Source organism: Aquarana catesbeiana, linkage group LG06 (genome assembly GCF_042186555.1).
Source record: "Aquarana catesbeiana isolate 2022-GZ linkage group LG06, ASM4218655v1, whole genome shotgun sequence".
In the NCBI taxonomy this organism is placed as follows: domain Eukaryota; kingdom Metazoa; phylum Chordata; class Amphibia; order Anura; family Ranidae; genus Aquarana; species Aquarana catesbeiana.
In genome coordinates this window covers 288,588,677-288,610,622 of record NC_133329.1, presented here as the reverse complement: position 1 = coordinate 288,610,622, position 21,946 = coordinate 288,588,677, and the positions used below count along the sequence as shown (strand labels likewise).

General features: G+C 43.8%; 1 protein-coding gene across 2 annotated transcripts in view; it reads right to left on the bottom strand.

Moving 5' to 3' along the window:
• Positions 1 to 21,946, bottom strand: part of VPS8 (VPS8 subunit of CORVET complex) — a 388,855-nt gene that overhangs the window by 123,393 nt on the left and 243,516 nt on the right. For both annotated transcript variants that reach the window (XM_073633432.1, XM_073633433.1), the window contains 3 exons: positions 13,229 to 13,335; positions 5,664 to 5,742; positions 3,061 to 3,143 (listed from right to left, as the gene is read on the bottom strand). In XM_073633432.1, coding sequence (XP_073489533.1) covers positions 3,061 to 3,143; positions 5,664 to 5,742; positions 13,229 to 13,335 — 269 coding nt within the window. The remainder of the gene's footprint in view (positions 1 to 3,060; positions 3,144 to 5,663; positions 5,743 to 13,228; positions 13,336 to 21,946) is intronic.

The window sequence follows — 21,946 nt, the reverse complement described above, 5'->3', positions numbered from 1 at the left end:
AAGCGCTGTTTCTGTGGATCGACACCCCAGGACCTGTTGCCGAGAGGATCAGACCAGCGCAAATGGCTGATGGCTTACGTGTTTCAGGGGAGCACCCCTTTCTTCAGAGCCTTGCCCGCTTAGGCTCTGAAGAAAGGGGTGCTCCCCCGAAACGCATAAGCCATCAGCCATTTGCGCTGGTCTGATCCTCTCGGCAACAGGTCCTGGGGTGTCGATCCACAGAAACAGCGCTTTTGCGCCCTTTCGAAAGCTATCTTTATTAGCTCGTTTGTGAGTATAATTTTTACTGTTTTTATGCAGCTTCAATACACAAGGATTCATCATACATACACAAAGATCTACAAGTGTACAGAGCCAGCCTCATCACAAGTAGAGCCAGCCTCCCAGTAGAGGAGCAACCAGATTAATACAAATAGGCTAAAAATAATTAAAATACAATGTGGAAATTTATATGTGTTTACATTTTGACCATAGACACACCACTTGTACCTACAGGTAAGCCAATAACAAGGCTTAGCCGTAGGTACTGTGAATATCTCCTAAACTTACACAGTTTAGGAGATATTCAGAGTGCATGCAGCTGATGACATCATCGGCCCATGCACTCTGAAGGTCCAGCTTACAGTGCCAGAAACAGCGGCTCCTGACGTCATCGTGGCACCGGCCACTCACAGTGCCAGAGCCTGCAAACCCGGAAGAAACACCAGAGAAAGATGTAAGCCGTCTTAGTGGTGAACGGCTGCCGCTGGAAGGGCTTCGTTAAGTATTTCATAATGTGCTAGTATTTGATGCACATTAGCACATTATGCCATTGTCTTACAGGTTTTTTTTTGTATTCTTCAGCGGTTTACAACTGCTTTAAGAAGATTGTATGGGATAGGCAAGGAAACACATTAATATATACATTTGATATATTTTGTATCAATGTCAACAACATTTGTCCAACTATAAATTGACGTTTTATAATACCCTGGACCTGGCTATACTTATCTGCCTATAAATACTCACAAAATTCCTCATCCTTCCCCACCCATCTGTCCCATCATTCCCCAGGTTTTTTCTTCTCCCTTTCCTACACCTCCTCTTTTTCTTCATGGTCTTTCCTTCCTTCTGTTTCTAGTTTATCTTTAGAACCTCGAAACAAGGCTAGTCTCAATACAGGACACCCTGACTTAGCCAATTAGCCTTTGATTGTCCCTCTATGCCAGTGATTCTCAAACTTGCAGGTGTGCTGTGGGAGTTTTGAAAAATATTTAAAATTGCTAGCGTTTTAAAACCTTGAACATATCGAAAATTTAAATAGTAAATCAATGTCGCAAAAGTTAAAAAAGTAACATATATAAAAATGCAATCTCTGTCAGTCTGTCATTCATTGGTTTCTTTCATAATGCGAGACTTGTGCGAGATCTCGGGAGAACTTGATCGCTCTAATTATATTATAATAATAGAGACCGTTCCATTCCAACTTTGATGCTTATACAGTAAATCAAGTTCGTTCATGGTTTATCAGTGACATAAAGAAAGAGGGTTGGGACTTTAAATGAGGTGTGTATATTGTGGCTAATCGAAGGAGTCAAAGTGAAACATGAACAAGTATTTATTTGTTTGCCATTGAGTAGGTACATGGCAGACAATGAATGCAATAATAACACATAATATAACAAATCATGTATCCAAATCATTTACATGTTAAAAGCATAAATAGAATATACAGTAGTATTGTCCTCAGTAGTAAAAAATCACTATAATGTAATAGTTATAATCCACGGTATTGCCTGGATCCAAAGACCATGTAAGTATGTATGCATTGCATCTGGGTTAAGCCCCACTCGTTTCATGGGATCTATCCAATCATCATGGGCGGATGCATGATACATCTATAAAGAGAAGTAAGTATACAAGACCATTATCTGAGCATGCAGCCCAGCAGGCCAGAAAAGGGAGGATGGGTGAGCGGTCATGTTCAGCTGGCTTTTTTTTTGTGCAATTTGGTAGCTGGGATTTATCATGATTGATGATGGGTTTACATCAGGGACGTGTTTGTTTACAAAAAATGTTATTAATAAAAGGACAAAAACTGTGTTTGTATTTTTATTTACTTTTAAAATATTTTTGGTTAATGAGTTGGTGTACTATGTATCCCTAAATCATTTACATGGGGGAGCCGTTATCTGGGTGCCTCCTTAAAGGGCACCCAGATACCGTTAAGGGCATATGGCCTGGTATGGTTCAGAGGGGACGCTCGCTTGTTTCCCCTCTTTCCGACGAGTGCTGGCTCCTTAACGACGTATGACTTCACCCCCGCTGCTGACAGCAGGGATGAGTCATTGGTTGTTAGGATTCCAGCGGGTGCCAGCTCCTAACAACCAGCACAAATCGCATTGTAAAACAGATATGATTTTGATGCATGTCTATTGAAGTCTATGGACCACAAAATTGCACTGTACTGCACCAAACTTATATAGAACCCTTTCCAAAGTCGGATCACAGTTACACCGCATATATGTGCATGAGCTCCATAGAAACTGCTGTTATTTCACTTGTCATGTGATTCAATGCATTCCAACTCGCATTAAAATTCACATTACTGTGAACAAGGGCTAAGAGATGAGGGATGAATCTCTGTGGTCTTTTTAAATTTACAGATTTAGTTATTGATCTTTGTACAAGCTTTTTATTACAAAGGAGGAAGAGGAAAGCATGACAAGGATTATATGATTGCTATACACACGACATATAGTTTGTATAACCACAGGAACCTCTACTAGGCCATAATAGCAAGTTCACCCCTGAAATGGTTTGTCACACATGCAAATAAATATCTACCTCATTCTGATGTCTCAAAGCAAAGAAGGAAATTCAATAATAATACAAATTATAGTGCATATACAGTAAACAAGTCTATATTTCTCCTTATAAATGTTTATGTTTCTGGTGAGGCCTTTAAATTAAATTGTTTGAATATGTTATTAAACAGATATTTCTACTTTAACTGGAAATGTTAATGACTATTCAAGGAAAACATACACAGATATCAGTCTGATAACATGAAGCCCATACCTGCAATATCTTCTGGAGTATGGATGGAAGGGAGATATAGGCTGCCATGCTGTTGAGGACATCCATTGTCAGATTCTTTAAAGCTATATGGACAAATATAAAGCACAATTGCTTACATTCAAAATTCTAAGCAATGCATAAAAGATCTGATTTCAAAAACAATTAAATTGCACAATTTAAAAATGATTGCACCTAAAACAAAGCAGAAATGTTTATTTAGAGTATTTAATACAAATGCAATGGCTGACTGTTTTGCTGTGGGCAGGCTGCTGCACATTTTACCTCAGTGCTATACTTTAAAAGTTTATTTTTGCAGTACAGTTTCTATTGATGGATTTATGCTTAGTTACAAGCAGCCAAATCATGACATAGAAGACAAGGAAATGCTGCTATTTATTCCGAAATTGATGTATAAAGGTTTCCCATTCAGTTAGAAAGAAAAGTAAAGCAGGATTCCATACACACACTCATCAATCAGCTGTTTGGAGTGCTTGGAACTGGTAAGCTTTCTGAAAGTGGAGCTATACTCTGAATAAATTGCTTTCATTATAATTCCTACCGTTACTGATAATAGGAAAAGCAAAATAACAATTTAAACAATATCTTAATTCTGGAGTCCATTGTTCTGGTACTGGTCACATGATCAAATGCAAGCACCAGTCACATGCTAACTGGTCTGATATGCTTGGAAGTCAGTTCAGCGAGTCCCAGTTTTAAAGTGACCAAAGGATTTCGGGAACTGATGTTTAAGTGGAGTAAATAAAGCCAACACTACCAATGGTCAAATACCTGGTGCTGGAGAAAATTTTATTTTTTTGGTATTGTGTGTTTTTCGTACCATTGGCAACTCCTATTGAAGGTATGAATTATAATAAAGGCTACTTCTCAGAAATATAAGCTCTCTTCTAGTTACTTTTAAACATAGGAGGATTATCTCCAGATCTATCTGGCCAATTTTGGCCAGATCAGTCAATTCCAACCATTGGTCCCTCCACACATGTCAGTGTGCTGGGTGTAATCCCTGACTGACCTCTCCTTCAGTACCCACATCCAATCACTGGCTAAATCCTGCCACCTTAACCTCCGCAACATCTCCAGAATTTGACCCTTCCTGACTAATAACACCACAAAGCAACTTATTCACTCCTTGATTATATCCCGCCTTGACTACTACAACTCTGTCCTTAATGGCTTACCCTTACGCAGGCTATCCCCCCTTCAGTCTATTATGAATGCTGCTGCTAGACTAATACAACTCACTAATCAATCCAAGACTGCGGCCCCTCTCTGCCAATCCCTTCACTGGCTTCCCCTACCCCACCGTATAAAATTCAAAATGCTAACCACAACATACAAGGCCATCCACAATAACGCCCCCAGCTACATCATCAACCTCATCTGCAGATATTGCCCAAATCATCCCCTCCGCACCTCCCAGGACCTCCTGCTCTCTAGCTCCCTTGTTACCTCCTCTCATGCTCACCTTCAGGACTTCTCCAGAGCCTCTCCCATCCTCTGGAACTCCATGCCCCGGTATATCCGATCAGCCCCTAACCTGTCCACCTTTAGGAGATCCCTTGAAAACTCACTTATTCAGAAAAGCCTATCCCACACCCACCTAACAACTGTCCCCGTGCCACCCCCATCAAATCATTCCCTGCATCTATTAGTATTACCTTTTGTACCATCACCCCCTCCCTTTAAAGTGTAAGCTCTACGAGCAGGGCCCTCCTGTCCCTTCTGTATTAAACTGTACTGTAATTGTGCTGTCCCCCCTCTACATTGTAAAGTGCTGCGTAAACTGCTGGCGCTAAATAAATCGTGTATTATAATAATAATAATTCCCTTGTTCATAAGCACTGGCTGGATGGCATGAACATCATCATCTGAATAATCACAGGGGAAAAAAGTAAATGACTGTGCTAAATACTATTGCTTTCCCAATATAAGGCCACCACTGGTTATATGTTCCTGCCTTCCCTCCCTCTCACGCTCACATCCATAAACTTGATTGACTGGGTGATAACATGCAAATTTATGGAAATATATTTTAGAAGACTGCTTTCTAGTATCTATAGCTAGCTTTAAACATTTGCACCACCTTGTTGCTTGTTATTTACCTCTAAAAGGTGTTTTCTCTCTTTTCTTAAAAGTGAGAAACCCCTTAAAATGTAATAAGTGTAAGAAACAGGGTTTATATTTCTTTTTTAAATGCATAAAACCATGTCAGCCCATGAGCAATATCCGGTGGAAGAAGGCTCCACTCTCTACGGACTCCATTCCATTAAGTGATTCCTGCTCCAGCAGTCTGGAGAGCTCAGCAATTTAAAATCTTTCTTCTGCTAAGGAAGCAGACACAGCACTGCTGATACTAATGGCTTTTTATAACAAGGTATAGCTCAGCTTTCTCTTTAACCAAAGAAAGCTAGCATGTAATGGATGCTCCTGGGTACCAGAGAAAAATTACTAGAGGACAGGCGCTCAACTGGGAGAAAACTAGCCTTCAATAGGGGCTGTGGGTGGGTTTTCTGCTATAATGCTATTGAGGACAAAAACCTTTTGAACAGCCCATGTCATAGAAAGAACAGGAGAGTGAAACTTACAGTCCAAATATAACTGAGAAGAAGAACTTAAGAGCTTCTGTGGGGACATCATTGCTTCAAGCAGAGGAAACCATAGTGCCTATATAGAAAACAGAATATTAACTTTGGATGTACAGACTTCATTCACTGTAAGAGCTTGTAAGGCATAACATACAGAATTCCTCAGTAAAGCAGCGACAATGTGTAAAGGTAAGAAGATGAATACCAATTGCTTGACAGGGATTGCACATACGCTTCTTAAAGCAGAACTTTACCCATAACAACTTGATAAAAAAATAATGATCTTTAGCAAGGAACATATACAGTTGTGCGAAAAAGTATTTGCCCCCTTCCTGATTTTTTTTAAATTTTTTTTGCATATTTCTCACACTGAAATGATTCAGATCAAACAAATTTTAATATTACACAAAGATAACCCAAGTAAATCTAAGATGCAGTTTTTACATTATTATTTCATTTATTAAGGGAAAAAAGCTGTTCAAACCTGCCTGCTCTATGTGAAAAAGTAATTGCCCCCTCCCATGCTGAATCATGAATGAACTGTGATTAACCACAATTTTTTGGAAAGCTGAGTTAAATTTCACTTGCCACACCCAGGCCTGATTACTGCCAGACCTGTTGAATCAAGAAATCACATAAATAGAAGCTGTCTGCCAAAGTGAAGCACCCTAACAGATCACAAAAAGCCACACACCATGCCACAATCTAAAAAAATTCAAGAACAGACTAGAAACAAAGTAATATACATGTATCGGTCTAGGAAGGGTTTCAAAGAAATTTCTAAGGCTTTGGAACTCCAGGGAGAGCCATTATCCACAAATGGAGATAACTTGGAACAGTGGTAAGCCTTCCCAGGAGTGGCTGGCCTACAAAAATTACTCAAAGAGCATGACGGTGACTCATCCAGGAGGTCATAAAAGAACCCAGAACATCTGAAGAACTGCAGGCCTCACTTGCCTCAGGTAAGATCAGTGTTCATGATTCAACAATAAGAAAGAGACTGGGCAAAAATGGCATCCATGGGAGTGTTCCAAGGCCAAAGCCACTGCTGACCAAAAAGAACACAAAGGCTCATCTCATATTTACCAAAAAAACATCTTGATTATCCCCAAGACTTTTAGGTAAATATTCTGTGGACTGATGAGACAAAAACGTAACTTTTTGGAAGGTATGCGTCCTGTTACATGTGGCATAAAACTAATACAGCATTTCATAACAAGAACATCATACCAACAGTCAGACATGGTGGTAGCGTGATGGTCTGGGGCTGCTTCAGGACCTGGACAACTTACCATAATTGATGGAACCATAAATTCTGAGCTCTACCAGAAAATCCTAAAGGAGAATGTCTGGCCATCAGTTTGTGACCTCAAACTCAAGTGCACTTGGGTTATGCAGCAGGACAATGATCCGAAACTCAACAGCAAGTCCACCTCCAAATGGTTCAAACAAAAGCAAAATTTAGGTTTTGGAGTGGCCTAATCAAAGCCCGGACTTAAATCCAATTGAGATGCTGTATCATGACCCTACACAGGCTGTTCATGCTGAAAAACCCTCCAATGTGGCTGAATTAAAACAATTCTGCAAAGAAGAGTGGGCCAAAATTGCTCAACAGCAATGTGAAAGACTCATTGCCAGTCATTGCAAACGCTTGATTGCAGTTGTTGCCGCCAAGGGTGGCGCAACCAGTTATTAGGTATAAAAACAGTTACATTCCTGGAATGCGGAAATTGCTAACTGCCACATTTGCTTGTGTTCTCAACCAAACTATTAAACCATCAAATGACTGGTGTCATAACTAATCACAAGTGCAGCATCATGGGAGTTGCAGATTAACTGCTTACCGACCAGCCGCCGCAGTTGAACTGCGGCAGGTTGGCTTTTGGGCAAAACAACGTTACCTTACGTTGCTTCGCCTTTTGGCCACTAGGGGGCCCAGCGGGCGCGATGACCGCCGGGCACCTGTGATTGCTTGTGACTGAGCGAGAACCGGGATCTGTGTGTGTAAACACACAGATCCCGGTTCTCTCAGGGGAGAGGAGACAGATTGTGTGTTCAGTCCCACTCCCCCCACAGTTAGAACACACACTAGGGAACACAATTAACCCCTTGATCGCCCCCTAGTGTTAACCTCTTCCCTGCCAATGACATTTATACAGTAATCAGTGCATTTTTATAGCACTGATCGCTGTATAATTGTCACTGGTCCCAAAAAATGTGTCAAAAGTGTCCGATGTGTCCGCCGCAATATCGCAGTCCCGATAAAAATTGCTGATCACCACCATTACTAGTAAAAAAAAAAAAAAATAATAATAAAAATGCCATAAATCTATCCCCTATTTTGTAGACGCTATAACTTTTGCGCAAACCAATCAATATACACTCTATTGCAATTTTTTTACCAAAAATATGTATAAGAATACATATCGGCCTAAACTGAGGAAAAAGTATTTATTTTTTTAATTTGAGATATTTATTATAGCAAAAAATAAAAGATAGTGTTTTCTTCAAAATTTTCAGTCTTCTTTTATTTATAGCACAAAAAATAAAAACCGCATAGGTGATCAAATACCACCAAAAGAAAGCTCTATTTATGAGAAAAAAAAGGATGTCAATTTTGTTTGGATACAGCGTTGCACGACCACGCAATTGTCAGTTAAAGTGACGCAGTGCCGTATCGCACAAAATGGCCTGGTCATTGAGCAGCCAAATCTTCCGGGGCTGAAGTGGTTAAACAGAAGCAGCTTCCTTGGCTGTAAAGGAACTGCTTTGACGCTGTCAGCAGTTTGGCCTTTACAAACTCTGCAGTGCCTAAAAATGGAGAGCAACTGAGCATGAAACAGTGTATTACTGGATTTTAAACATAATCTACTGTTGCATACAATGCGCAAGAGGCCAAAAACTGTGTGTAAAGACCTGATTAATGTTGAGTATAGATGAGTAATAGAGTATAGATAAGCATACAGACAAGTAAAAATCTTCTTCATTGCTAATAATGTAATATCTCATTTATACTTATGACGCCCGCATGCAAGGGGCCAAAACAAGTAAATAAGTGAGTAAAATACTGCACTCAAATGAAAAATTTTCTATTTTTGTTTTGCTGTACTGTACTCAACACTATTACTGATGTTTGCTCAGCTGTGTCCAATGTTCCATTGACAACAAAGCATCTCATTTTAGATCAGTAAAAAACTCAGCAGGACTTAAAGTGATTGTACAGGCTCGCTTTTTTTTTTTTTTTTTAAACAACAAACATGTTATACTTACCTCCTCTGTGCAGTTAGTTGCGCACAGAGCAGCCCTGATCCTTCTTTTATCAGGTCCCTCTTTGCTGCTCCTGGCCCCTCCCTCCTTTAAGTGCCCCCCACAGTCAGCAGCTTGCTACAGGTTGTTATCCAAGCCGTGTTCAGAGCTCTGTGTATCCATTCAGACACAGAGAACCAACCTGGCCCCGCCCACCTCCCCCCCGATTGGCTGACTGACTTTGACAGCTGCGGGAGCCAATAGCGCCACTGCTCTGTCTCAGCCAATCAGGAGGAGTGTACTGGATGGCTGAGGGGATTGTGGACATTGCTGGTGAGAGAAAGAGCTCGGGTAGGACGTTGGGGGTGCTGGGGAGGCTGCTACACACGGTTAGCAGGTCCATTGTGAGATTTTATATAATTGTCTATTTTTTATGATTATTTGTAATAAAATTAAAATGTTTAAAGAAACTGTTGTTTTCTAGTGCCTATAATGTCCATTGTCTCTCTCAAATTGTATATATATTTATAGGACATGGCATTCTGCTAACAATATTGGCATCCACAGTACCACCCTGTGAAGATGCAAACATTTATAATCACCTTCACATCGCAGAGCATTGCTGTAATATTGGCATTAAGGACACAATACTGTACAAAGAATAAATGTAGAGTAGATGATCCCTGCCCTTATTTTATTTGAAGTATAAATATTTTAAAATATTCAGAGGGGGTGATATTAGGACTTTCATATCAAACAACACATAATGGTTCCTTTACCCAAAAAAACTATATTATCAGCATATCATTGCAGCAAATTCTGCAAAACAAGTGTGTTTATACCACAAATTAATATGATTTATTGCTACCACTTCATAAAATATAACCGCTAAGGCTGGGTTCACACTGGTCCGACAAACGCTCCGACATTGGGAGCTCATGTCGCATGACGTGTGAAATTTAATGTTTCCCTATGGGAGCCGTCCTAACTGGTCCGACACAAGTCGTTCCGACTTTAGAAATGCTCCCTGTACTACTTTGGTCCGACTTTGATCCTACTTCAGCCTATTGACTATCATTGAAGTCGGATCAAAGTCGGATTGCCGTCTCGCATGATCCGACTTCGGCACGCGACTTGTGCTCAGATCATCTTGAGGGGGAACTCCGCACCAAATTTTAGATAAAAATCCGGCATGGGTTCCCCCTCCAAGAGCATACCAGGCCCTTGGGTCTGGTATGGAACTTGAGGGGAACCCCCTACGCCGAAAAAGCGGCATGGGGGGTCCCCCCAATCCATACCAGACCCTTATCCGAGCACGCAGCCCGGCCGGACAGGAATGGGGGTGGGGACGAGCGAGCGCCCCCCCCCCCTCCTGAACCGTACCAGGCCGCATGCCCTCAACATGGGGGGTTGTTGCCTTGGGGGAGGGGGGCGCGCTGCGGCCCCCCCACCCCAAAGCACCTTGTCCCCATGTTGATGAGGACAAGGGCCTCTTCCCGACAACCCTGGCCGTTGGTTGTCGGGGTCTGCGGGCGGGGGGCTTATCGGAATCCGGGAGCCCCCTTTAATAAGGGAGCCCCCAGATCCCGGCCCCCCACCCTATGTGAATGAGTATGGGGTACAGCGTACCCCTACCCATTCACCTAGGAAAAAAGTGTCAATTTAAAAAAAAACACTACACAGATTTTTAAAGCATTTTATTAGACAGCTCCGGGGGTCTTCTTCCGACTTCGGGGGTCTCTCCGGTTCTTCTCCACGCTCTCCGGATCTTCTGCCGGGCTCCTCCGCTCTCTTCTGCTCTTTTGCCGCTCTTTTGCTAAAGCGGAGGAGCCTGGTCTTCAATCTTCTGCCTTCTGCCCTCTTCTCCTGATGTTGACACGACGCTCTCTGGGGCTAGAATGCTCTCTGTGCGCTCTGCTCTGACTTATATAGGCGGTGACCCAGCCCCCTTATGCCGTCACAGTCCCTGGGCATGCTGGGACTGTGACGTTTTAGGGGGCGTGGTCATCACCCGATGACCACGCTCCCTTATGCCGTCATAGTCCCAGCATGCCCAGGGACTGTGACGGCATAAGGGGGCGGGGTCACCGCCTATATAAGTCAGAGCAGAGCGCACAGAGAGCATTCTAGCCCCAGAGAGCGTCGTGTCAACATCAGGAGAAGAGGGCAGAAGGCAGAAGATTGAAGACCAGGCTCCTCCGCTTTAGCAAAAGAGCGGCAAAAGAGCAGAAGAGAGCGGAGGAGCCCGGCAGAAGATCCGGAGAGCATGGAGAAGAACCGGAGAGACCCCCGAAGTCGGAAGAAGACCCCCGGAGCTGTCTAATAAAATGCTTTAAAAATCTGTGTAGTGTTTTTTTTTAAATTGACACTTTTTTCCTAGGTGAATGGGTAGGGGTACGCTGTACCCCATACTCATTCACATAGGGTGGGGGGCCGGGATCAGGGGGCTCACTTATTAAAGGGGGCTCCCGGATTCCGATAAGCCCCCCGCCCGCAGACCCCGACAACCAACGGCCAGGGTTGTCGGGAAGAGGCCCTTGTCCTCATCAACATGGGGACAAGGTGCTTTGGGGTGGGGGGGCCGCAGCGCGCCCCCCTCCCCCAAGGCAACAACCCCCCATGTTGAGGGCATGCGGCCTGGTACGGTTCAGGAGGGGGGGGGGGGGGGCGCTCGCTCGTCCCCACCCCATTCCTGTCCGGCCGGGCTGCGTGCTCGGATAAGGGTCTGGTATGGATTGGGGGCGACCCCCCACGCCGTTTTTTCGGCGTAGGGGGTTCCCCTCAAGGTCCATACCAGACCCAAGGGCCTGGTATGCCTCTGGAGGGGGAACCCATGCCGGTTTTTTATTTAAAATTTGGCGCGGAGTTCCCCCCTAAAGATTCATACCAAACACAGTGCCGGCATTGGCGGGGATCCAAGTCGGATCCCCGTTCATTGAAAGTCGGACACATGCCGGCTTCATGTCGCAGGGCAAAGTCGGATCCAAAGTAGGACGGCTGTCGTGTCGCACCAGTGTGAACCCAGCCTTAATACCACAATACAAAATTAAAACCATATCAATGAATAAATAATCCCACTTCAAATTCCAGTTAAGATGCACATCATTATGTTTCTCCCCAGTGCTTATGGTGGCTGTAAACAGGTTTGGTTTAGGAAACGCTTGGTGTCACCATAATTATGTTGTGAGGTGTTAAATGACCTGTCATATAACGGTAGTTATCCTTTATAGGGCCACCTTCCCTTGCAGATGTAACACTTACCACTTCCTCTTTTGCTGAGATCTTGAATGTGTGGTTCTATGGGTGTCAATACAGGCATTTGGGGCGCACTTTTGCTGCTCCCTGAACGCTTTGGAAAGAAGCCTACAATTTATAATATGGGCATTGGACAGAGCTGCTCACATCTGAAAAACATGTAGCACTTGCATTGTTTCATGTGTGGCACAAATGAGGCTACATGTTGAGTCTGGGAGGAGTTGAAGCTTGTCAACTCTTTCCATTCAAGTCTATGGTAATGCAGCGTAAATGCGCCCCTAACATTTACAGCATGTTTCAGTGCATTTTACAAGTGTTTATCAAATATCAGTGAGTGTTAAAAAAAACACTTCCTCTTAATGAAAAAAAAAAAAAAAACAGTTGGAGCCTGGAGGGCATCTGGAGTGCGCCTTGAGCCCACGTTAAATGCATCAAAAACACACGTTAACGCTTTAGGTGCGTAATATATAAAAACTGCAATTATCTGTTAACCTTTCTAAACTGCCTTAGGGCTAGCTAGACTGTACTTTAAACATGGCACATCCAGAGTACACTTAGCCCCCTTTCGCACTAGTGGACCAATTAGGGCTGCCTGTCAGTTTTTCAGGCAGATCTGATCGGAGCCTCCAGTCTCCTCAATAAAGCAGCAAGCGTCAAAGGACATGTGTCCTTTGACACCAGCCGACATCTGATCCAATCCTATCTGCTAAAAACAGACGGATGGGAATATGTTTCCCATCCATCTGGCGGACTAGGTCGGATGGCAGTTGGGTATAAACTGACAGGTGGCCCATAGAGGAGAGCGAGCTGTGTCCGCTCTGCATAAGCAGAGCAAACACGGACCAGCCATCCGCCTGCTCAGCAGGGATCAGCAGACAGATTCCCTGCTCAGCAGGCAGACTCCAACGGAGCCTAAATCCTTCATCATTGGAAGAACCAAATACAAGTACCCGAGTGAAGGAGTCAACTTTAAATACAAGTTAAGACTACTATTTCTCATGTGAAACAACTGTACAATTTGGGCTACACTAAAAAAAAAATATAATGGTTTTAGTTAGTAATACCTCTCTCTGCTGCTGGTTCAGTGTACGAGATGTCCTTTCACACAATAAAATTGTTTCTGATAAAGTTTCCCTCACATCTTTTAAGATGTCTGTTTCCTTTATCTCATCTGTGAAAAAGCAGGAATAAACCAAACTACAGTCAAGAGTAATGAGGAGAAATACAACGTATAAGGGTCTGTGTACAAAGGCTTTTGTTATCATATGAACTGCTTTTCTCCCTATATAAATCGATAGTAATGCAAAAGAAGCATGAAGCAGCTTAGGAGGTATCTCAAACACAACTGAGACAGTGGTCAGATGCACCTGTGATTCATAGAAGCATCCTAAATTGATCTAAAATGCAACCATTGTTAGAACTCAACCTTTAAAGTAACACATTCACTTAACTGATCCTCTTTCCCACATCATACCAATTTTACTTGGCGATGACCACTAAAGCACTCAGTGATGTCACATAAGGACAGTGTGTCAGGAACCAGGAATCAGACAGAGACAGAAAATGCAGTAAAAATCACACCTTTTAATAAAATGGTGAAAATGGTACAAATGGTAACCGTAGTCAAAACATAGCCGGGGTTCGGTAGCCAAAGCGGGTAGTCAGAACAAGCCAGTAAATCAGGAAGCCAGAGATGAGCATAGTCAAAGGCAGAAGGCAGGATCACGAACCAGAAGGGACATCAGCCAGGCAAGTCTTCAACAGGAACACAGCAAAGAGTCTCCAGATATGTTTGACCAAGGCGAAGGCACAAAATGATTGAACCAACAACGAAAAGCACTCACATGAGTGTAGACGGATAGGCTGCACACCCCATAAAGTGCATGAGAAAATACAAGAACCCCCTATCGGGGCTTTGACGCAGCCAATGAAGTGCCGTATACGTAGTTGAAAAAATTCAATTTTATTGGTACAAAAAATATAAATAACATATTAAAAAAGTCACTGAAAATGATTGAACCAAGCAGTTTAAATAGCCAGAAGGGGCTGGCTGTAGGCTGGACTGATGAGCAGGAAATGAACACCAGGTAAAACAACTGTGGAACGATGAGTGCTGGCAATTAACCGACAGCTGAGCAACCTGAGCACTGAGAAGGGAGGGCTGAGAGCCCAGCACTGACAGTACCCCCTCCTCAACGACCCTTCCCCCTTGGAGGACCACCAGGTTTGAGGGGAAAACGTCTATGGAAAGCACGGAGGACAGGAGCATGTACGTCCCGAGGATGAGACCCAAGAGCGTTCCTTCGGACCGTATCCTTTCCAATGAACACAGTACTGTATGCGCCAATGGAACCTACGGGAGTCCATGATCGATTGTATCTCATACTCTTCATGGTTCTCACCTGAACCGGGTGAGGATGTGGTACCGAGGTGGTGAAGCGGTTGCACACCAAAGATTTTAATAAGGAGACATGGAATACATTCGAAATACACATGTTGGAAGGAAGGTCTAATGAGTAAGCCACTGGGTTGATCCTTCGGAGAATACTGAAAGGTTTTAATAAACCGTGGTGCCAGTTTCAGTAAGGGAACACGGAGTCAGAGGTTATGAGATAACAGCCAGACCCTCTCCTCAAACTGGTAGGAAGGTGCAGGTAGGCATCTGCAGTCATTATGGAGTCTGCACCTATTACTGGCACATCGCAAGGACTCTTTCACCTGCACCCAAGTGGAACGAAGATCATGGAGATGCTCCTCTAAAGCAGGAATTCTTTGAGGAACAAATGAGTCAGGCAACATGGATGGTTGGAGACCATAATTCGCCATAAACGGAGACAACCGTGAAGCTGTATTGACAGTACTATTGTGAGCAAACTCCGCCCAAGGTAAGAGGTCTGATTAGTTGTTATGGTGGTCAGAAATATAGCAACGTAGAAACTGCTCCAAGGCTTGGTTGGCTCGTTCTGCGTCCCCATTGCACTGTAGGTGATACGCAGATGAGAAGGAAAGCTGAATTCCCAACTGTGCACAAAAGCTTCGCCAAAACCTGGAAACAAACTGGCTACCCCTGTCCGAGATAACCTTGGGTAGTCTATGTAATCGAAAGATCTCTCAAGCAAAAATGGATGCCAGTTCTTTGGATGTAGACAATTTCTTTAGTGGAATACAATGTGACATTTTCGAGAACCGGTCAACCACCATAAGAAAAACTGTTGCCCTGGGAGTTGGGTAACTCCACAATAAAAACCATAGATAAGTGTGTCCATTGTGTATGGAAGCCCACTGGAAAGTGTTGTGGTGTCTTACTCTAAGCACACACGGAACAAGCGGCTATGAAGGCAGTTACATCAGCGCAGAGACTAGGCCACCAGAATTGTTGAGAAATAGCCCAAATGAGTGGATTCTCCCAGCTGCCTTGGGAGAATGGCAAGTCTGGAGCAAAGCAGTGCGGAGATTCTCAGGGACAAAGCAGCAGTCACCAGGTTTCTCAGGAGGAGAATGGATCTGAGCGGCAAGAATTCTGTCACCCAACAGTAAAGTGAGACTAGTATGAACAGTGACCAGAATATGGTCGGGAGGAATCACAGGAGCAGGAACCAACTCCATCTCGGAAGTGGAGGAAATCTGTTGTGACAATGCATCAGCCCTTACATTCTTAGTACCTAGTAAGAATGAGACTACGTAATTGAAGCTTGACAGAAAAAGAGCCCATCGTGCCTTTTTGGGAGATAAGCGTTTTGCCTCAGACAAGAAAGTGAGATTCTTATGGTCAGTCAAAATGAGGACCAGCACAGTGGTACCTTCAGGGGAAATACCTCCATTCTTTAAGAGCTAAAATTATAGCTAACAATTCCCTGTCCCCAATCTCGTAATTGCATCGACAATTTCTTAGAAAAGTAGCCACAAGGATGCATAGCACTCTTAGAGGTAGGACGTTGAGACAGAAGGTGGCCTACTCCAGTCTCAGGTGCATCAACCTCAAGAATGAAGGGTAACATAGGATCAGGTTGTGCCAGCACAGGAGCTGAAACAAAGGCAGCCTTGAGAGACTCAAAGGCTTTAACCACTTAAGGACCGCCTCACGCCGATTTACGTCGGCAAGGCGGCACGGGCAGGCAAAATCACGTACATGTACGTGATTTGCCTCCCGCGGGTGGGGGGTCCGATCGGACCCCCCCCGCCGCCCGAGGCGGTCCCGTTTGGTCCCCCGGCGATCGGAGATGAGGGGGAGGCCATCCGTTCGTGGCCCCCCCCTCGCGATCGCCGCCGGCCAATCAGATCACTTCCTTTGCTGCTGTATGCTAAACAGCAGCAAAGGAAATGATGTCATCTCTCCTCGGCTCGGTATTCCGTTGCAGCGCCGAGGAGAGAAGACATCAATGTGAGTGCACCAACACTACACAACACAGTAGAACATGCCAGGCATACAAAACACCCCGATCCCCCCCCAATCACCCCCCCCCTCCCTGTCACAAACTGACACCAGCAGTTTTTTGTTTTTTTTTTTTTTTTTTTCTGATTACTGCATTGGTGTCAGTTTGTGACAGTTACAGTGTTGGAACAGTGAGTATTACCCCCCTTTAGGTCTAGGATACCCCCCTAACCCCCCCTAATAAAGTTTTAACCCCTTGATCACCCCCTGTCACCAGTGTTGCTAAGCGATCATTTTTCTGATCGCTGTATTAGTGTCGCTGGTGACGCTAGTTAGTGAGGTAAATATTTAGGTTCGCCGTCAGCATTTTAGAGCGACAGGGACCCCCATATACTATCTAATAAATGTTTTAACCCCTTGATTGCCCCCTAGTTAACCCTTTCACCACTGATCACCGTATAACCGTTACGGTTGACGCTGGTTAGTTTGTTTATTTTTTATAGTGTCAGGGAACCCGCCGTTTATTACCGAATAAAGGTTTAGCCCCCCGATCGCCCGGCGGTGATATGCGTCGCCCCAGGCAGCGTCAGATTAGCGCCAGTACCGCTAACACCCACGCACGCAGCATGCGCCTCCCTTAGTGGTATAGTATCTGAACGGATCAATATCTGATCCGATCAGATCTATACTAGCGTCCCCAGCAGTTTAGGGTTCCCAAAAACGCAGTGTTAGCGGGATCAGCCCAGATACCTGCTAGCACCTGCGTTTTGCCCCTCCGCCCAGCCCACCCAAGTGCAGTATCGATCGATCACTGTCACTTACAAGGCACTAAACGCATAACTGCAGCATTCGCAGAGTCAGGCCTGATCCCTGCGATCGCTAACAGTTTTTTTGGTAGCATTTTGGTGAACTGGCAAGCACCAGCCCCAGGCAGCGTCAGGTTAGTGCCAGTACCGCTAACACCCACGCACGCACCGTACACCTCCCTTAGTGGTATAGTATCTGAACGGATCAATATCTGATCCGATCAGATCTATACTGGCGTCCCCAGCAGTTTAGGGTTCCCAAAAACGCAGTGTTAGCGGGATCAGCCCAGATACCTGCTAGCACCTGCGTTTTGCCCCTCCGCCCGGCCCGGCCCAGCCCACCCAAGTGCAGTATCAATCGATCACTGTCACTTACAAAACACTAAATGCATAACTGCAGCGTTCGCAGAGTCAGGCCTGATCCCTGCGATCGCTAACAGTTTTTTTGGTAGCGTTTTGGTGAACTAGCAAGCACCAGCCCCAGGCAGCGTCAGGTTAGCGCCAGTACCGCTAACACCCACGCACACACCATACACCTCCCTTAGTGGTATAGTATCTGATCGGATCAATATCTGATCCGATCAGATCTATACTAGCGTCTCCAGCAGTTTAGGGTTCCCAAAAACGCAGTGTTAGCGGGATCAGCCCAGATACCTGCTAGCACCTGCGTTTTGCCCCTCCGCCCAGCCCAGCCCAGCCCACCCAAGTGCAGTATCGATCGATCACTGTCACTTACAAAACACTAAACGCATAACTGCAGCGTTCGCAGAGTCAGGCCTGATCCCTGCGATCGCTAACAGTTTTTTTGGTAGCGTTTTGGTGAACTGGCAAGCACCAGCGGCCTAGTACACCCCGGTCGTAGTCAAACCAGCACTGCAGTAACACTTGGTGACGTGGCGAGTCCCATAAGTGCAGTTCAAGCTGGTGAGGTGGCAAGCACAAGTAGTGTCCCGCTGCCACCAAGAAGACAAACACAGGCCCGTCGTGCCCATAGTGCCCTTCCTGCTGCATTCGCCAATCCTAATTGGGAACCCACCACTTCTGCAGCGCCCGTACTTCCCCCATTCACATCCCCAACCAAATGCAGTCGGCTGCATGAGAGGCATTTTCTTTATGTCCTCCCGAGTACCCCTACCCAACGAACCCCCAAAAAAGATGTCGTGTCTGCAGCAAGCACGGATATAGGTGTGACACCCGCTATCATTGTCCCTCCTGTCCTGACAATCCTGGTCTTTGCATTGGTGAATGTTTTGAACGCTACCATTCACTAGTTGAGTATTAGCGTAGGGTACAGCATTGCACAGACTAGGCACACTTTCACAGGGTCTCCCAAGATGCCATCGCATTTTGAGAGACCCGAACCTGGAACCGGTTACCGTTATAAAAGTTAGTTACAAAAAAAGTGTAAAAAAAAAAATATATATAAAATAAAAAAAAAATTGTTGTCGTTTTATTGTTCTCTCTCTCTATTCTCTCTCTCTATTGTTCTGCTCTTTTTTACTGTATTCTATTCTGCAATGTTTTATTGTTATTATGTTTTATCATGTTTGTTTTTCAGGTATGTAATTATTTATACTTTACCGTTTACTGTGCTTTATTGTTAACCATTTTTTTGTCTTCAGGTACGCCATTCACGACTTTGAGTGGTTATACCAGAATGATGCCTGCAGGTTTAGGTATCATCTTGGTATCATTCTTTTCAGCCAGCGGTCGGCTTTCATGTAAAAGCAATCCTAGCGGCTAATTAGCCTCTAGACTGCCTTTACAAGCCGTGGGAGGGAATGCCCCCCCCCACCGTCTTCCGTGTTTTTCTCTGGCTCTCCTGTCTCAACAGGGAACCTGAGAATGCAGCCGGTGATTCAGCCAGCTGACCATAGAGCTGATCAGAGACCAGAGTGGCTCCAAACATCTCTATGGCCTAAGAAACCGGAAGCTACGAGCATTTTATGACTTAGATTTTGCCGGATGTAAATAGCGCCATTGGGAAATTGGGGAAGCATTTTATCACACCGATCTTGGTGTGGTCAGATGCTTTGAGGGCAGAGGAGAGATCTAGGGTCTAATAGACCCGAATTTTTTCAAAAAAAGAGTACCTGTCACTACCTATTGCTATCATAGGGGATATTTACATTCCCCGAGACAACAATAAAAATGATAAAAAAAAAAAAAAAATGAAAGGAACAGTTTAAAAATAAGATAAAAAAGCAAAAAAATAATAAAGAAAAAAAAAAAAAAAAGCACCCCTGTCGCCCCCTGCTCTTGCGCTAAGGCGAACGCAAGCGGCGGTCTGTCGTCAAACGTAAACAGCAATTGCACCATGCATGTGAGGTATCACCGCGAAGGTCAGATCGAGGGCAGTAATTTTAGCAGTAGACCTCCTCTGTAAATCTAAAGTGGTAACCTGTAAAGGCTTTTAAAGGCTTTTAAAAATGTATTTATTTTGTTGCCACTGCACGTTTGTGCGCAATTGTAAAGCATGTCATGTTTGGTATGCATGTACTCGGCCTAAGATCATCTTTTTTATTTCATGAAACATTTGGGCAATATAGTGTGTTTTAGTGCATTAAAATTTAAAAAAGTGTGTTTTTTCCCCAAAAAATGCGTTTGAAAAATCGCTGCGCAAATACTGTGCGAAAAAAAAAAATGAAACAACCACCATTTTAATCTGTAGGGCATTTGCTTTAAAAAAATATATAATGTTTGGGGGTTCAAAGTTATTTTCTTGCAAAAAAAAATAACTTTTTCATGTAAACAATAAGTGTCAGAAAGGGCTTTGTCTTCAAGTGGTTAGAAGAGTGGGTGATGTGTGACATACGCTTCTAAATGTTGTGCATAAAATGCCAGGACAGTTCAAAACCCCCCCAAATGACCCCATTTTGGAAAGTAGACACCCCAAGCTATTTGCTGAGAGGCATGTCGAGTCCATGGAATATTTTATATTGCGACACAAGTTGCGGGAAAGAGACAAATTTTTTTTTTTTTTTTTTTTTTTTTGCACAAAGTTGTCACTAAATGATATATTGCTCAAACATGCCATGGGAATATGTGAAATTACACCCCAAAATACATTCTGCTGCTTCTCCTGAGTACGGGGATACCACATGTGTGAGACTTTTTGGGAGCCTAGCCGCGTACGGGACCCCGAAAACCAAGCACCGCCTTCAGGCTTTCTAAGGGCGTGAATTTTTGATTTCACTCTTCACTGCCTATCACAGTTTCGGAGGCCATGGAAAGCCCAGGTGGCACAAAACCCCCCCAAATGACCCCATTTTGGAAAGTAGACACCCAAAGCTATTTGCTGAGAGGTATAGTGAGTATTTTGCAGACCTCACTTTTTGTCACAAAGTTTTGAAATTTGAAAAAAGAAAAAAAAAAAATGTTTTTTCTTGTCTTTCTTCATTTTCAAAAACAAATGAGAGCTGCAAAATACTCACCATGCCTCTCAGCAAATAGCTTGGGGTGTCTACTTTCCAAAATGTGGTCATTTGGGGGGGTTTTGTGCCACCTGGGCATTCCATGGCCTCCGAAACGGTGATAGGCAGTGAAGAGTAAAATCAAAAATTCACGCCCTTAGAAATCCTGAAGGCGGTGATTGGTTTTCGGAGCCCCGTACGCGGCTAGGCTCCCAAAAAGTCCCACACATGTGGTATCCCCATACTCAGGAGAAGCAGCTAAATGTATTTTGGGGTGCAATTCCACATATGCCCATGGCCTGCGTGAGCAATATATCATTTAGTGACAACTTTGTGCAAAAAAAAAAAAAAAAAAGTGTCACATTCCCGCAACTTGTGTCAAAATATAAAATATTCCATGGACTCAATATGCCTCTCAGCAAATAGCTTGGGGTGTCTACTTTCCAAAATGGGGTCATTTGGGGGGGGTTTGTGCCACCTGGGCATTTTATGGCCTCCGAAACTGTGATAGGCAGTGAAGAGTGAAATCAAAAATTTACACCCTTAGAAATCCTGAAGGCGGTGATTGGTTTTCGGGGTCCCGTACACGGCTAGGCTCCCAAAAAGTCCCACACATGTGGTATCCCCGTACTCAGGAGAAGCAGCTGAATGTATTTTGGGGTGCAATTCCACATAGGCCCATGGCCTGTGTGAGCAATATATCATTTAGTGACAACTTTTTGTAAATATTTTTTTTTTTTTTGTCATTATTCAATCACTTGGGACAAAAAAAATAAATATTCAATGGGTTCAACATGCCTATCAGCAATTTCCTTGGGGTGTCTACTTTCCAAAATGGGGTCATTTGTGGGGGTTTTGTACTGCCCTGCCATTTTAGCACCTCAAGAAATGACATAGGCAGTCATAAACTAAAAGCTGTGTAAATTCCAGAAAATGTACCCTAGTTTGTAGACGCTATAACTTTTGCGCAAACCAATAAATATACGCTTATTGACATTTTTTTTACCAAAGACATGTGGCCGAATACATTTTGGCCTAAATGTATGACTAAAATTGAGTTTATTGGATTTTTTTTATAACAAAAAGTAGAAAATATCATTTTTTTTCAAAATTTTCGGTCTTTTTCCGTTTGTAGCGCAAAAAATAAAAACTGCAGAGGTGATCAAATACCATCAAAAGAAAGCTCTATTT